The following is a 16,215-nucleotide window of genomic DNA, read 5'->3' on the forward strand; positions in this document are numbered from 1 at the left end:
TGACTACAATTAAGGGGGGGCGGAACCATAAAAGGGCTCAACTCAAACAATGATGGCATATTTGGACAAGGGGCGTGATGTAACGGCCCCTATGGGTGGTTCGATACCGACTCGGCGTCCTTGCCCGGGTACGATCGAACGCCACCAACTGGAAATGGGTAAAGAAAAGGGGAAATACAAGGAATGGTTAAAGAACTTTGTAATGGTCAATGCAGTACTCCGTCTCGTATACATACCAATGCATCGTGGGATCTAGAGCAGACCTGCATCAATGAGCAGTCAATAGCAGTCATCTTCCTTTGAATGCAATCAATGGCAGCAAACACTGATGCGGCGCATGCCACCCCCCTGAGAGTAGGGACACTCGATGTTAAAGGCCTTAATTCTCCGACGAAAAGATCACTAGTGGCCAGAGAATTCCGCAGGGCCAGCTTGATATTCTTCTCCTGCAAGAAACCAAGTACATGAAAGGCGAGGAACGGCGAATCTTACCGAAACAGGTCGGAATAGAATTTTGGGGCTCGGGTCCATCACGAAAGGGGGGAGTCGGGATTCTCATCAGAATGGGCACCGAATTTGAACTCGCCAAGTCATGGTCCGATGTAGAGGGCAGAGCACTTCTAGTGAGTGGCCACATTGGGAAAATAAATGTAACCATTGCAACACTCTACTCCCCAAATACAGGTCAATCCAGATTCCTCACTAAGACTGCCCCGAAGATTCTACTCCAGTTGCCCGGCCATGTCATTCTAGGTGGCGATTTCAATCAATGGGCCATCCTTTCAGAGACCGTAAGCCCGGAAACCCCAATGTAAAACTCAACGACAGAACCGACCAAACCGGGCTTGCTGCCATGATGGAAACGTACAACATGAGGCATGTGTGGAGAGACCATCACTCAGACGAAGGCTTCACTTTCTACTCCAACAACCGGGGAGAATCAGAATCCGACCGAGCAAAACTGAACGAAGCAAGGGGAAAAAAGAAACGAACTGAAACTCTTAGAACACAAACAGATTGCAAGCAAGCTGAGATTTTTGAAGCAAAAATTCTTTGAGAAGGGAGACAAGGCAGATGCGCATCTTGCCGCCAGGCTCCGAGAACAAAGAGCCGAACGAAGGGTACTACATATATCCGACAACGCTTCCTCCAATTCACGCCCTTGCCCCACTATCCCAGAAAGCTTTGCCAACTTTTATGAAGCTTTATATTCCTCCGAGGCAGAACCCGACCAACCAGAAATAGCATCTTACCTGTCTTCAATACACATGCCCCGCATCCCCTCCCTAGATGTTGAACTGCTGGAATCCCCCATAACTGATTTGGAAGTTCAGGCTGCTATAAAGAGGCTCACTTTAGGCAAGTCACCGGGGGACGACGGCTACACAGCCGGATTCTACAAAACCTTTAGTTCTCTCCTCACCCCCTTCTTAACGGAACTTTTCAACGAAATCATTGATACTGGTAAACCCCCCGCCCCCCTCCTCCCGACTCCTTTGTCAGGGCTCTCGTCACAGTAATCCCCAAAGATGGGAGGGACCCGAATTAATGCAGCGCTTACCGTCCCATTTCACTAATCAATTTAGATGCAAAGATCTACGCAAGGGTACTGGCTGCAAGGCTCGAAACACTAATGTCCCAGCTTATACACTCTGACCAGGTTGGGTTCATACTGGGGAGACGGGGCCGACACAATGCGCAAGACCCTACATTTGATTTATGCATCCCAAACCATGGGCAACGACCCTACTCTCCTATCCATAGACGCAGCGAAAGCTTTCTATAGGGTCAAATGGGGATTCCTAAAAGCAGTGCTGCGTAAGGTTGGAATGAGCCCGAGGTTCAGAAGGGCAATACAAGCGGTATACACAGACCCTAGAGCGGCAATAGTTGTGAATGGGGAATACTCTAGATGGTTCAACCTGGAAAGAGGGACTAGTCAGGGGTGCCCCCTCTCCGCGATCCTCTTTGCCCTCTCCCTAGAGCCCCTAGCGATGGTAATAAGGACTGACCCAACAGTGGAGGGTATTCACCTGGGGACGACAGAATATAAAGTGGCACTTAACACGGATGATATCCTCCTCCACTTCACCAACCCTATGACCTCGGTTCCCCGAGCTCTCTTCCTACTGGATGAATATGGCAAGCTCTCGGGGTTCAAGGTGAACAAACAGAAATCTACCCCCTTCCCACTCCAAGGTCAGGAAGAGGCTAACACCAAATTTTCCACGCTGGGCCTCAGTATTGAACACGCAAAACTGCGATACCTAGGGATATTGATCACTAAACATCTTGACGATCTTTGAGGCAAACTTCCCTCCCTTATTACAGCAGTTCCGGGCCGACCTGGTGAGATGGGAGAAGCTCACAATTGCATGGCTGGGTCGACTCAATGCGATCAAAATGGTGTCCCTTCCCCGATTCCTGTACCCTTTCCAAATGCTACCGATCCGAATCCCAGCCAGCTTCTTCGTTGACATTAAAAGGGCCATCCTCAAATTTCTCTGGCAAGGAAAGAAAGCAAGGGTATCGTATAAGACTCTAACACTCCCAAAAGAAAAAGGAGGTGTTGGCCTCCCCAACCTGCAAAAATACTACGAAGCTTCCCAACAGAGTCCTAATTCCCCCCCCCACCTACACAACCTCACGAGCTTACAATGGGTCACCATGGATAATCATTACTTCGCACCAGCCAGTGTGTCAGAATGGCTCTGGTCCCCATGCAGAGGATCTCCAGGAAGATGAAAGATCACCCAATACTCAGTACCATATGGGACATTTGGACTTGGGGCAAGAATATGCTCAACATCACCACATGGCCCTCCCCTCTGAGCCATCTATGGTCACCCGGAATCAACGACCACATCCCGATTGTTGAAAGGTTCCAAACATGGTACGAAGCTGGGCTAGAGAGAGTTGGACAACTACAGAGAAAGGACTCTTTCATATCCCTTCCACAATTAACTGAAGCCCTCTGAATTGGCCCCCTGTCCACATTCCACTACATTCAAATAAAAGGCGTTTTGACGAGACCGAGGTGGAAACAGTACCTGATGAGGGACCTCACACCCTTCGAGAAGATATTGGGCTCGAGAACAGAGATAAAAGGCCTAATATCAGCGATGTATAAAGAATTGATAGAAAGTGAGGGGGGGGAACACTGACCTATTGAGAAACAAATGGGGAAGAAACTTTGGTGAACAGTTCACCCCAGAGTTATGGGGAACCATATGCAAAGCAGCTACGCAAACTTCCATTGCGAACCAATACAGACTTCACGCCATCAAATTACTCCATAGGTGGCAATATGATCCCATCAAACTATCTAAGATGTTCCAAACTACCAGTCCCGAATGCTGGAGGGGGATGTGGAGAAAACGCAAATTACTGGCACATGTGGTGGAGCTGCACTCATGTAACAGTCTTCTGGAACGAGGTCCTGGGCTGGATAAAAGAAATCGACGGCATCACAAGAATGTTAGACCCCTATTTTATTCTATTTGGCCTCGAAAAAAATGACGATTGGACTAGAGTGAGAGACCTGACCCCACAGTTACTGCTAGCAGCTCGAGCTGTACTTGTTACGAAATGGAAATCAACTTCACTGCCCACCAAAAACGAATGGGCTAACGTCGCCACCAATATATGCATAATGGAGCATATCACCGCATCTCTCCATGGAAGGTCAGCGCAGGTAGAGGGTCTATGGATGGACTACAAAACCAAATCTCTCTCCAACAGACTCTATCGAGGTCCACCATCGATCCCTCCCGTGTAAATCTGAAAATAAAAATAGGAAGCAACCTGCTATGATGCATCACCCTACTCTCACCAATGAAGCTGTCACTTTGACAAATGAGACCATGACTGCCATTTGTAAAACGCTGCAATGATCGAACTGAATGCTGCATGACCAACTGGGAGGGTGGGGGGTGGGACAGGGGGAATGGTGAAGTCTGGTACTCATACAGGACTTAATCAGAGACAATGGGCTCGTCAATACGAGCATCTGCTGTTATTGAGCTTCACTGATTTGTCTTGTATATCAAAGCCTTAAAGTTTTTCCTTTTTCTGTTTTTGTACCATGACTTCTGTTTGTAAACTGAATAAAGACAAATTAAAAAAAAAGCAACCTTTGATGCCGCGGATAACGCCTCATACAAAAAGTTAAATCGGGGTAGTCCCTTAAAGCATACAGTGGATTGGGACTTTGTGAAATTTATTAAATGTTAAACCAGAAGTATCCGCTATGCTGCGTAAAAGAAAGTTATAGTTGAATTCAAGGCAACTTAGTTTGTTTGGTATCCTGTACCACGGATATCAGTATTATTTTTTGCCACTAAATTTTTTCTCTGAGAACATTCCTTAATTCTGTCAATGTAATTTATTTTGCATTTACAAAAAATGTACATACATGTGAATATACAATCTCGTGATAAAGCAGAAAAAAAGAAAAGCAATTAAGAGACATTTGGTTCAATTTTTACAAATAATTTGGATGTAGACAGTGAATAAACCAATAAGTCATTGAATACAAATAGTACAGAAATGAAAGAACAAATTTCCAGAATAACCAAAGAAAATCCTAACGGCCCAAAATTCAATATAGCAGGTGCCGCTAGTTCATGAAAGCAGGGCTGCTGACGTGGTGGTGTTTAGAGATAGGAAAAAAGACACCCTAAGCCTCTGCACAAATATATTAGTGCCTGGATGGTTGCATTGTCCAACATTAGTATGAAATGAACTTTGAAATAAGTTCCAAAGGAAATGGAGTGTTCCTATTGTGGATGGAGTTAGAACATCCACTGTATGTTTTGGATCAGCCCCCTGCTGGGCATGTACATTTTTTCTGAAGCCTTCATCAGGGCGGGAACACGAAAATATATGGAACCAACTTTGGTTTGTGTGGAGGCAGACAAGAAAAAGATAGAAAAAGAAAATTTGTTTTAAGGAATGTTTTCAGTTGGTGTGGCATTAGTCTAAATCTAAAAGAATGTTTTGGTTTTGCAACAACAATAAAGACCCAGTAGGGATAGTGTCCTTACCCTCATTCTAAGCACGGACCAAGTCAGAAAGAAACCTCACTTAGGCAAGGGTTGGGGTCTTCCACTGGTAAGAAAGGTGCATCATGGAACCCGAGGTCCCCAGGGCGTTACCACTCGCTGTCCTTTTTCTAGGGTAGAATAGAGAAAAAAAAACATTAAAACATTAAAAAAAAAAATCTATCTCTTTCATGGCTCAAAACTGGTTAAGGCTAGAAGCAGTATTTGAATGAATTATCTCATACCTCTGATGGAGAAGGTCGCGGGTCGCGTCTGAATTAACTGTAATTCAATTGATCTTCAAACGTCCTGAGTACATGTGTGGCATTAAGTTCAGCTGTAGTGCACGGGCTGGAGGGCCCTAGTGAGAAAACAAAGTTACTGGGTTAGTGTTAAACACTTTCCAACCTGTTGGCAGAATTTATTTGCAATGTCTTTCAGTATGAGCGACGATGATTAATAAGGGTTCGAAAAATACCTAAGAACAGCGTCCAAAATCGTAAATGCCTCACTGTTACAGCACGCCTTCGCAGTGACCGCGAGTGAATGCTGCCGCAGATATGTTCAGCGTCCTGAATGCTGAGTCAATGCAGTCAGGCGCGAACACCGCCGTAGCTTCTGTAGGTGTGTCACGCAAGTCTGGTGCTCAATTGGCTGAAAATAGACTGGGGCAGCACTTCCTGGTTGATTCTGTATGAACGCACTGTGATTGGTGCATTAAGGAGTCTGTTGGTGAATGCCGTGGAGGTGTGTCCTTATGGCATTGAAACTTGCACAGCGCTCGATCGCTCGCTTTCTGGTGTTGTTAAAAAGGAATTTATGCAAACTTTCCCAGTAACCGTGGGTAGTGGCACCCAACTTCAAATATTGCACCATTACATCAAGCCCAGTATATTATTATGCCGGAATGTTAAAGCAGAAGGTAAGTATTGGCAATTCCAGAGTTGTGTTCCAACTTCTGTCAGGACCAAGCTGAATTCAATATCAGCTTGTGTTGTAAACGCTTGTATATCAGATCAGAGGTGCATATTCTTCATTTAGGCCGTGCTTATGACTAGAAAGTCTATGAATCCATCTCGCTTCTTTGAGCTGGAGAGTGTGTGATGTATTTGTGGAGTCCTTGCGGATAACGCCGGCAGTTTGATAGCGGAGAGCACTGTTATCAAAAGACCTGCTTGGTTAAGGCAATCTGGGTTCAAACCCGAGACCCAAGCATCTTTAATAGACAAACCGGTGGAGCCTGATCTACTGTTTGGCAAGGCGATAGAGGACGCACTTAAAAATGCCTAGGATGAGCCTTAAATCCCTGGGCCAATTAACCAACAAACCCCTGAGTCAAAGGGGAATGGCAATTTTCGTCGCCCACGCAGCCAAAATTCACAAAGAGGCTCCAACTACTCCCAGGGGCAGGATACACCATGGAACAGCAACCAGCAGTCTACCAAGGGTTATGGCAGGGGTAACAAGAGGACGTGGTAAGGGTAGAGGCAGCCCCAATAGAGGCAGCGGCACGCCTCCCCCAAAACAGAGATGCTCCGTTCAGGGTCCCTTCTCAAGCATCCCCAGTAGGGGGCCGCATTTCCAACTTCACTAAAGCTTGGAAAGGGATCACATCAGACAGATGGGTGCTGTCCACAGGATACTGCATAGAACTGTTAGAGCGTCCCCTAAACCACCCTCCAGGTCATAAAGTACACTCATTAGACCACCAGAAGATCCTCCTCGAAGAAATTGCCAATCTTCTAGCAAAGGACGCGATAGAACTCGTCCCGGGACACCAGGTAAACCAGGATATTTATTTAACTTACTTCCTTGTGCCAAAAAAAGATTTGACATTGCGCCCAGTATTGGACTTACGGCCTGCAAACAAGTATGTCAAGCCCAAATATTTCGCATGACTACTCTCCAAGAGGTAATCCCCCTCCTAAAAAAAGGGTATTACATGGCAACATTGGACATGAAAGATGCCTATTTTCATATTTCAATGTTCCCAGCGCACAGAAGATACTTGCGCTTCAAGGTGGACAGTCGGCACTACCAGTTCAAGGTACTGCCCTTCGGGATAGCCTCGGCTCCAAGGGTATTCACCAAGGTACTGGCAGTGGCGGCGGCACACCTACGCAGGGAGTCAATTCCAGTGTACCCTTACCTGGACGACTGGCTCATCACGGGGGAGACCCCAGTAATTTGCAGAACAAACATTCAAAGAACTATCGACCTCCTCTTCGAATTAGGTTTCTCCATAAACGAGAAAAAGTCAAGTCTGGTGCCAAGCACCTCCAAAGGAGCTGTCCTAAACACACAACAGGGGTTGGCCTTTCCATCAGAGGAAAGAATTTCGGAATATACTGCTGCAAATTCAGCAAAATCAGGCCGGTCGCCAGATAACTGTACACAAAGCAATGCATTTGCTGGGCATGATGGCCTCATGTATTTACCTGGTCCCCCACGTGCGCCTGCGTCCCATGCAGGAATGGTTGGCGAAACAGTGGTCTCAGGCAAGTGGTCCGTGGGACGATCTAGTGGTTGTTTTGCCAACACTTGTACAAAGCCTTCACCGGTGGACAAGAGAAAATCTGTCCAAGGGGAAACCCTTTTTATGATCCCGAGATACAGGCGGTAGTCACAACGGACGCATGCCTGTCAGGGTGGTGAGCACACAATCTCCACCACACAGCTCAGGGTCTCTGGTCTCACTCAGTAGCCAAGAATCATATCAATCTGTTAGAGCTTCTGGTAGTATTCAGAGCGCTTCAAGCGTTTGAGCCCTACCTGTTGAACCTGTCAGTGCAGATCCAGATGGACAGCACAACAGCCATGTTTTACCTGAACAAACAAGGAGGGACTCGTTCGCCAAATCTGTCCAAGCTTGCCCAGGACATTTGGATATGGGCACTCAAACGGAACATCTTCCTGTCATCTCAACATGTTCTAGGGGATCTCAATTCTCTGGCGGACGCTTTGAGCAGCGACCCCCCCCCCCCCAGAGGAACACAAATGGTGTTTCGCAGAACCTGATTTTTCTTGAGTTTTTGCTGGCACACCATCAACCTCAAAGTCAAAATCTTTTTAACAGAGCACAGGATAGCGGACTTGTCAATCACTTGCCGACTTTTTCTCGGCTCATTCCACAGGTCAGCCTAGTGGTTTCAAAGGTTCCTGGGCCTCATGGACTCTGGCTCTTCCTTTGGCGAGGCTAAACATGAGGCACACACAACTAGCACTTCAGAGCCATTGGTCTCAAGCTTCATACCCAGAGTCCCATAGTAATCTTATCTATGCTGCTATGCTGGCAGATCTCCAATGGTGGTCAACTCCTGCCAACCTTTTAGTGGGACCCTCCTTTCAGGAGCCTTCACTGCAAGTCACAATAACGACAGACTCCTCCTTTCTGTGCTGGGGGGGCTATGTTAAATCATCTGGAGGTTTTCGACCTTTGGGACACCTGCAGACAGGATGTCTCTTATCAATTACTGCAAGCTCTTAGCAGTGTTTCTGGCATTGAAAGCTTTTCGGCCTTCCTTGTCAACAAGGTAACAAGAATATTCACTGACAATTCAGTGGCTATGTTCTATGTGAACACACAGGGAGGCACCAGAGCTCCCTTACTTGTCAATCGAACCATCTAGATTTGGGAATGGGCAGTGCAGAACAATATCTGGCTGCAGGAAGTGCATATTCCAGAGCAGAACAATATTGCAGCGGATTCCCTCAGCCGCGGTCTATAGTGAACCACGAGTGGGATATCAACGAGAATGTTCTTGTTCACCTTTTCTCACTGTGGGGTACTTTGCGACGGTGGACCTGTTTTGACATCAGACAACAAAAAGCTTTCCATGCTATTCCTACAGGGATGAACTCGGTGCATCCTCCTTGCAGGATGCGCTCGAGATTCTGTGGGACAACATGCTATCTTATGCCTTCCCTCCTCTGCCATTTGATCGCTCTGGAAACTAGTGAGTGCTAACAATTGTACTCTGCTGCTCATAACTCTGTGTTGTCCATCCCTTCAGCACCTCTTCATATGTCAACCAATCAGGTTGCTGCAGATCCCTAATGGTCTTCACCAGAATAATCAACAGGTGTGGCATCTCTTCCCCACAATCCTTCAGTTTAGCAGCATGGTTTCAGAGTTCAAATCCTTAGCACAGTTCTCTCAGATGACCATATGTGTATAATTCGGGCAGCATGCAAGCCGTCAATAGCCCACTACAAAAGCAAATGCCTTTGGTCCTGTCACTGGTGCCTTGTCGAGCTATTCTATTGACTGTGTCCAGTCGTTCAAACATCTAGCAGCAACAGGCATCAACATTTTGTCATGCAGAACTTGGGGCCTACCTTAGCACGGATACTTGTTCTTTAACTCAGACAAATAGACCTTTTCATCAGATCAAGCAACCTCATTCTAAATGGGATGTCAGTGTGGTCCTCACTGCTCTCTCAAACCCTTTGAGCTACTGTGGAACTCAGTTCCTCACCTGGAAAGTGGCCTTCTTGATGGCAGTTGGATCGGCCAGAAGAAAAGTGAGCTGCAAGCCCTCTCTACCGAGAACCCTTTCTTGGTTTTTCATAAGGACAAGGTGGTGCTCCACACACATCCTTCCTTCCAAAGATTGTTTCAGAGTTCCATATCAACCAATACGTTTCCTTGCCAGTCTTCTTTCCAAAACATGCTTCAGATGCAGAAAGAGTCCTCCATAACTTGTACGTTAGGAGAGCACTGATGTTTTACCTACAGAGAACTCACGACATCAGGGGCTCTTCTCAAACCTTTACCTTTGGGAATCCAAAAGGAACCCCTGCCTCCAAGGCTTCCATCTCAAGTTGGATTGCTTTATGTATCTCGGAAGCTTGTATGGTACAAGGCCTGCAAGCTCCAAAAGGCAGCCACATGCATTTACTGCGAGGGGAAAGCAGCCGCTTTTCAGAAATGTGTTCCATGGAAGACCATTGCCAAAGCAGCTACATGGTCCTCACCTTTTGGGTTTTTGTAAGCACGATTGCCTTGTTCTGTTCCTGGGCGGATGCTCATTTTGGCCAGGCAGTGCTAAAAAAATAAATTCTGGAATGATTTCCATACCCCAATTTTAAAGGTTAATTCTTGGGAATCACCCAAAAGTATGGAGGAAAGGGGCGGGACGTAGGAGTATAACTAAGTTACTCACTGTAGTGAATACCTTACTCCTAGTCCATAGTCCCCTTTCTTCCATACTGTGCCTGCCCTTCTAAAATTAAAATGTTGCCTCTATTTGCTGAATTGTCTTCAGTCCATTTCGATCGCCAAAGTCGAAGTGCAATGCGCTGTGCGGGGCTCAGGAAAGCTGGGCTACAGCCATGCATGGTGGCCTTGCGTACAAATAAAAGGACACTCCATATTTGTTTAATGCTTCTAAAGTGCTCCGGTCCCGTCCCCCAGGACAGAATCTCCAAAAGTATGGAGGAAAGGCGAGTAACTTTAATATGGCACTCTGCCGTTGCTTCAGTGCGTGCACCATCATATGTAGCAGCCTGCTCCCCTCTCAGTAGAATGTTTGGGACCAGCTTGTGAAGGATTTTTGGGCCTTAATGGAGGACACTTTTAATCTTGGAGCAGAGTTTACATAGACTGGCTTAAATTTGGGGGTTGTGTGCACGCTTATGTTGGTTTTTCAGCATTGAGGATGGTGGCTCTTTATTTGCTCCTCGCGTTCACCCCCTCTCCCGCCATCATGCTCTTCCCCCCTACCATGCTCTTGGTGTGACCAGTGCAAAATGCATTGTCTGCGCACATATGCTTTAAATGCGTCCCAGCAGGTTTATGCAGTGTACCCCGCGGATAGATTGGTCTGCCAGAATAAGTCCATCTCCCTCCAAGTGTGTGAAATAAATCTGGATACTTCACAGCCCTCCAGTTTAGCCACCATGCCGGGACTCGGCACGCCTCGTTGGGGAAGTGACAAGTGCAGGTGCACTGGGGCATGCTCCAATAGGGTTGTGGGGAGTATAGCACATTCGCCTACCATATGGACGGCTTTGGAGGGGGATTATACAATAATCAAGCCTAGAGTAGTTGTGGTGCTGGTTAGAAGAAAAGGTGCAATTACTCCCCACCTTCCCCCCTCCTCCCCTCCACCCGATGTGTTTGTCTCCATATGTCTTTCACCTATGTCAGCCATAAGGGAGCTAAGGGTTGCACACCTTTTAGGGCTGGTGTGCATACTGGTGGCAGTGCTCTGGCGATCAAGCTTGGGGTCCAAGGCAACATTAAAGTCCCTTCTTGCGATTGTCAAGTTCCCCATGAATTGCGCGCATGTCGTGAATGTATTGGTGAAGGTTGGTGCGTCTGTCGTGGTTGCGTCAAGAGTGATAGGATGTTGATAAATGTGTCCCTGGAGCAAGATGGACCAACCCTCCCTGTCTGGCCCATTTACTAGCTTTGATAACCGATATGCCATATTTGGACAAAAAGCCACCCACCCAAGGTATCTCCTTTCCCCTTACTGTTGATACACCCCCGCACCACCACTATTGGACCTCTGTCATTTATCTATGCTCCAAAGGATACGCTTACAAGTTGGAGAACTAGGCCAACCTACCAAATCATTGACCACAAGATCAGGTGTCTTTATCCACTCAGACAAGTCATTTGGCCTCTCATGTGTGCATCCTTCTCCCCTAGACGTCCTACACTAATCCATGCAAGCTCCCAAGGCTGTGCCCAATGGTGGCTAGAGCAAACGCTCACTAATCAAGGCCTGTGACTCTTGGAATCTTCATCCTGAACAACCGGAGGGCATGCCAAGGCTCCCTCTGCCTGTAGTCTGTTCTAATGCAATGACAACTATGAGTCTATTTAGCTGCAGACCAACCATAAGGGTTCTGGGAGACTGGTGTAGCATTTAAAACTGCATATAAAAATATTTTAAAAGGAGTGTAACCAGAGTAGGAGTAGCTGGATACCCATCTCTGACCCACACAGATTAAATCCAAAAAGATCCTGCAAGTTGTTTAAGTGGTCAAATAGACAAGAAATTATGGTGTTTGCCTCTTGTCACTAATGGCCATGCAAAATGAGAAATGTTCATGTAGCTTGTTCCCAATTCCAGTGAATCTAGTGTCAGGATTCATTGGTGTCTTAAAGTAAGAACATGGATTGGGATGAGTATGGGTACTGTAACCTTTGTGATTGAACATGGGCAAGTGATCCAGAAAGTATATAAAAAAGGCATCTGGTGTTCCGTGCCATGCCAGCAATGAGCTTGGCAATCAAATGCCCAAAAAATGTTTAATGAATGGGTGTTACGGTTAGCAACCAGGTTTGACAAATGTAAAAATAGACTTCAAAAACGCGAGGCAATGTTTAATAAAATGTCATGTATTTTGCAAGCTGAGCATTGCAGAAACTCTGTGGAGGTGCCTGATTCCAAACCGGGGTAGAGTAGTGGGGATTCTGAACACTGCCTCTCTGCACATTTCCCCTACACAATTGGTGATGTTGATTTCAATTCTGCATTGGTTATTTACCTAGTAATGTACCCTTTGAAATGCATTGATGCTGGTGTCCCAATCTGATGTATACATCTTTTTGGTGTAATTGCTTTGATTCATGCAATAACAAAATTATTGGTACAATTGGGAGGGAAAAAGGTGATGAGTTAAGAATTATTTTTTTTTTAAGATATCCGTCATCCGGAAGAGCTCTCGCTTTTAAGAAAACCCAGAGACCCTTCGAGAAAAAAACATAAAAAGATTGATGATTTAACTCCAGATGAGGCTTTGGAACTGGAGGGGCCATTACTAACTCCTGGATCAGGTAAATCAAGAATGTTTCACTTTGTCTGGAGTATTTCAAATACTGTTTATCTGGTGAATGTCTCGCATCACATCAGCATGTTTCCTCTGAAATGCTCCATATTCTCCTTGTACTGTTAATTGGTATTTTTTCTAGCACTAAATTGCCCATTGGAATTGCCTTGACGCACTAAAGAGGTCTGGGATTTTTCGGGCGAATGGGGACTGTGGTCATTAACAATTGTAGAGAGAGGCTCAGGCATTTTCATAAGGATATATCCTGTATTTTTTCTTTACTGATCTATGTTGGGTTATGGGATTCCTAGTCATTTCATTGAAACTGAAGCATCGAAATGCCACACCATCGAAACCAAAGCATTGTTTACCAATGCATCGACAGGCTATCTATTACATGTAAAAGTGATTTTCCATCTAAACCAGTCAATCGAAAATATAAATGGACTGGTTTCAATGGAAATGCACTTTTACATGTAAAAGCTAGCATTTCAATGCATTTTTGTAACATTGAAACGTCACATGGAGCTGTCCAGTCTCCTTGTAACATTTTTTTGTATATTGGGGGGGGTGGGGGGGCTTCCCACCCCCACCAACCATAACCATAATGTAACCTTTAATCTAACCCTAGCACCAACCCTATTGTAACCCTTAATATATCCCTAGCCCCAGCCCCAACCCCAACCCTAACCCTAAGGTAACCCTTAATTTAACCCTTAATTTAACCATCGCCCCAACCCTAACCCCAGTTTCGATTATACCATCGAATTATAGTCAATGGAATGGCATTTCGATGGAAATGCTTTTTGATGCTTATAATTCAATGGTATAGCATTCGATAGAATGGGTTTAGATGAATTGACTAGATACCGGTTATGGTGTTTGAAGGTGTGAGTAGTTGCATACAAACTTTTTCCGATCAGTGATTAGGTGGTTCTGGACTTAAGATGTGTGTATCACATTATTATTGCACATGTCTAGTCCGAAGTTCAAGACTGTTCTGGTTAGCTTTTTAATAGCTGACATTAGTAAAGCAGGGAAATCTGGACTGCTGCTGTTGGCATTTACATTCTCTTGATGCTGGGACTGGAATAGAAACGCAAATGACCTCTAACCGATATTAAAATCTAAAGCACCTGCTTGCTCATAGTATTGATGATTTGATTTTGTTTTTCACCTTTGATTTTTATGAATTCTAGTTCCTTACTTGTAAGAGCAGATTATGCTCTTCAAGACATAGGGGCTCCTCATGCCTGCCCACCTGTAACCTTAAATTGACCTTTTCAGAAAGATTCTCCATAGCAATTGGAGGTTTTCGGAGTCACCCGATGTGCCATCCAGCCTGTCCCTTAATCGTGTTAGCACAAATGCTCCTATTTTACCCTTGGGGGTCTTGTTTTAATAAAATGACATTTTTAATAACATCCATATAATTCACTACTTCTTAGCCAACCTGACCACATTGCAAAGAGAAATGAGGAGAAAGGTGCCAGTGCCAGTGAATATCTGCATGGCTAGAGTACATTTGCTTTAGTTGCTCTTTAGGGGGAGAACAGGAAGAATATCTGTATGGGTCCTGATTGCGGACAAGGTTTGTAGGAGAGCCCCTCAGAAGAACATGCTGCAGGATGTAACTCAATCTAGTGGTCACGTTTCCAGTTATCTTAAAGTGCAGAGAGCTGTTATCTCCTGCTTGCAGCCTAGAAGAACCTGCCTGTATATGCACATTCCATTATGGTGTGCAAATTGTTTTTGCGCTGTGGTCCATTCATCATTCTTCAAGCATGTTGTATAAAGTGTAAAGGCAGTTCATTTTCAGGTGCTTGCTGGGACCAATGGTACACGTTTTAAATATCCACACCTATATTCCCAGCCCCAGGACAGTATACCAGTATCTTGGTCTGATACCTTTTTAAGACTATTAAAACTGGAAGAACCCCTGTGCAGATAATAGTAAGACAGTTCGTAATCCACAAGTATGGGTATGTAAAAACATTCTCGCATCCATTCATGTGGGGTCTGAGATTGAAAGTTAGATATTGGCCATTCATTTTCTGGTCCAACTTATACTAATGAATTGCTGGACTCCTTTAGCAAGATTTGTGGCTCTGTGGCAGCAAAAAAACTTGTGAAGGGTTACAAGAAAAGATCTGTTCCGTGGTTCTCTGATAAAATCGGGACCGTCCAATCCATTTTTAGATTAAAGGAGCTGGAAAAAGCTTCAATTACGGCACTCGAGACCTTTCACAAGGATTACAAAATGACGATGTTTAAAGCCAATAAAGAACATCTACATTAACAAATATGTAGGGCTATAAATGGGCAGAGGAACTATTTCAAACCCTAGGGCTATTGCGCAGACTATTTTCATCTCAGATGACCAGCACTTAATGAGTTTTTCTTCAAGATTATTCCGAAGAATATTGTTAGGCAAGATTGTAGGCAGTACCCTTTGGGTGCACTAGAATAACCCTGACCTCCTGGCAATAGGGACCCAACCTTTGGTATAAGTCTGAACTACACAGGTTGATAGTGTGGCTGAGCAGCCAGGCTTCTCTCAAGAGAGGTCAATGTGAGCAATAATGTGACAGTTTCACAGTAGCAGTTATTCAAATAAACACTTAGACTCAAGTTTTCTTGATTGACATAATTAATAATTGTTTTGTCAGATATATAAGCCTTCAGAAGGGAGCAATATATGTAACACTTATAATACACTTCAAAACACACTCTTAGTTCCTCTAAATTAGATGATACCCATTGGAGATGGCACCCAGACACTTCCTAAACAAGCAATACTGAGTTTGGTGTAATAGATAGAAGAGAGGAATAAAATGAAGATTAACAAATAATTCACAAACGGTTAGGTACTATGGTGAATAAGTTTAACCCTTTCCTGAGGAAAAGATAAAGAACAGAGTCAAAGGTAAGAAGAGTCTCTCAGGGAGCCAAGACAGCCAATGTTAATTGCACAATGCAAGGGTAGCTGAAGATCTTCTTTGCAGGTAGGTAAAAAGTCTTTCACAATGTTTTTAGAAATATTTGTAGAAATGTTTGTAGAAAATAGAACACTTGAAGGGCCACAAGCTGGGAGGCTTGTGCGGGGCAAAGCTATAGCAACTCTGCTGGGTAACCAAGACTGGTCTAAACTGAGAGCAAGTAAGGCTACACAACAAGAGGCACGTTCTCTTAGAATTTACAGAACCTGTAGTCAGAAGAAATGGTTCCAGCTGGCTTCCATTCCTGTACAGCTCTGCAGAGCCTGTTCTGAGCCTCAGTCGTGGGGACAAGAGGGAGGACGTCTGGGGACCTGTGCTCTGCAATGGGAACATTGCAGCAATGGGCAAATTTTAATTCAGCGGTTCTTGTGTGTTTCAGCTCCTCGCGT

At 45.1% G+C, this 16,215-nt stretch overlaps 1 protein-coding gene across 4 annotated transcripts in view; it reads left to right on the forward strand.

The window, feature by feature from the left end:
• The window catches only part of FERMT2 (FERM domain containing kindlin 2), a 931,620-nt gene that overhangs the window by 176,093 nt on the left and 739,312 nt on the right, over positions 1 to 16,215 (forward strand). For all 4 annotated transcript variants that reach the window (XM_069637580.1, XM_069637578.1, XM_069637581.1 and 1 more), the window contains exon 4: positions 12,700 to 12,834. In XM_069637580.1, coding sequence (XP_069493681.1) covers positions 12,700 to 12,834 — 135 coding nt within the window. The remainder of the gene's footprint in view (positions 1 to 12,699; positions 12,835 to 16,215) is intronic.

Source organism: Ambystoma mexicanum, chromosome 14, assembly GCF_040938575.1.
Source record: "Ambystoma mexicanum isolate Mex_15411 chromosome 14, UKY_AmexF1_1, whole genome shotgun sequence".
In the NCBI taxonomy this organism is placed as follows: Eukaryota; Metazoa; Chordata; class Amphibia; order Caudata; family Ambystomatidae; genus Ambystoma; species Ambystoma mexicanum.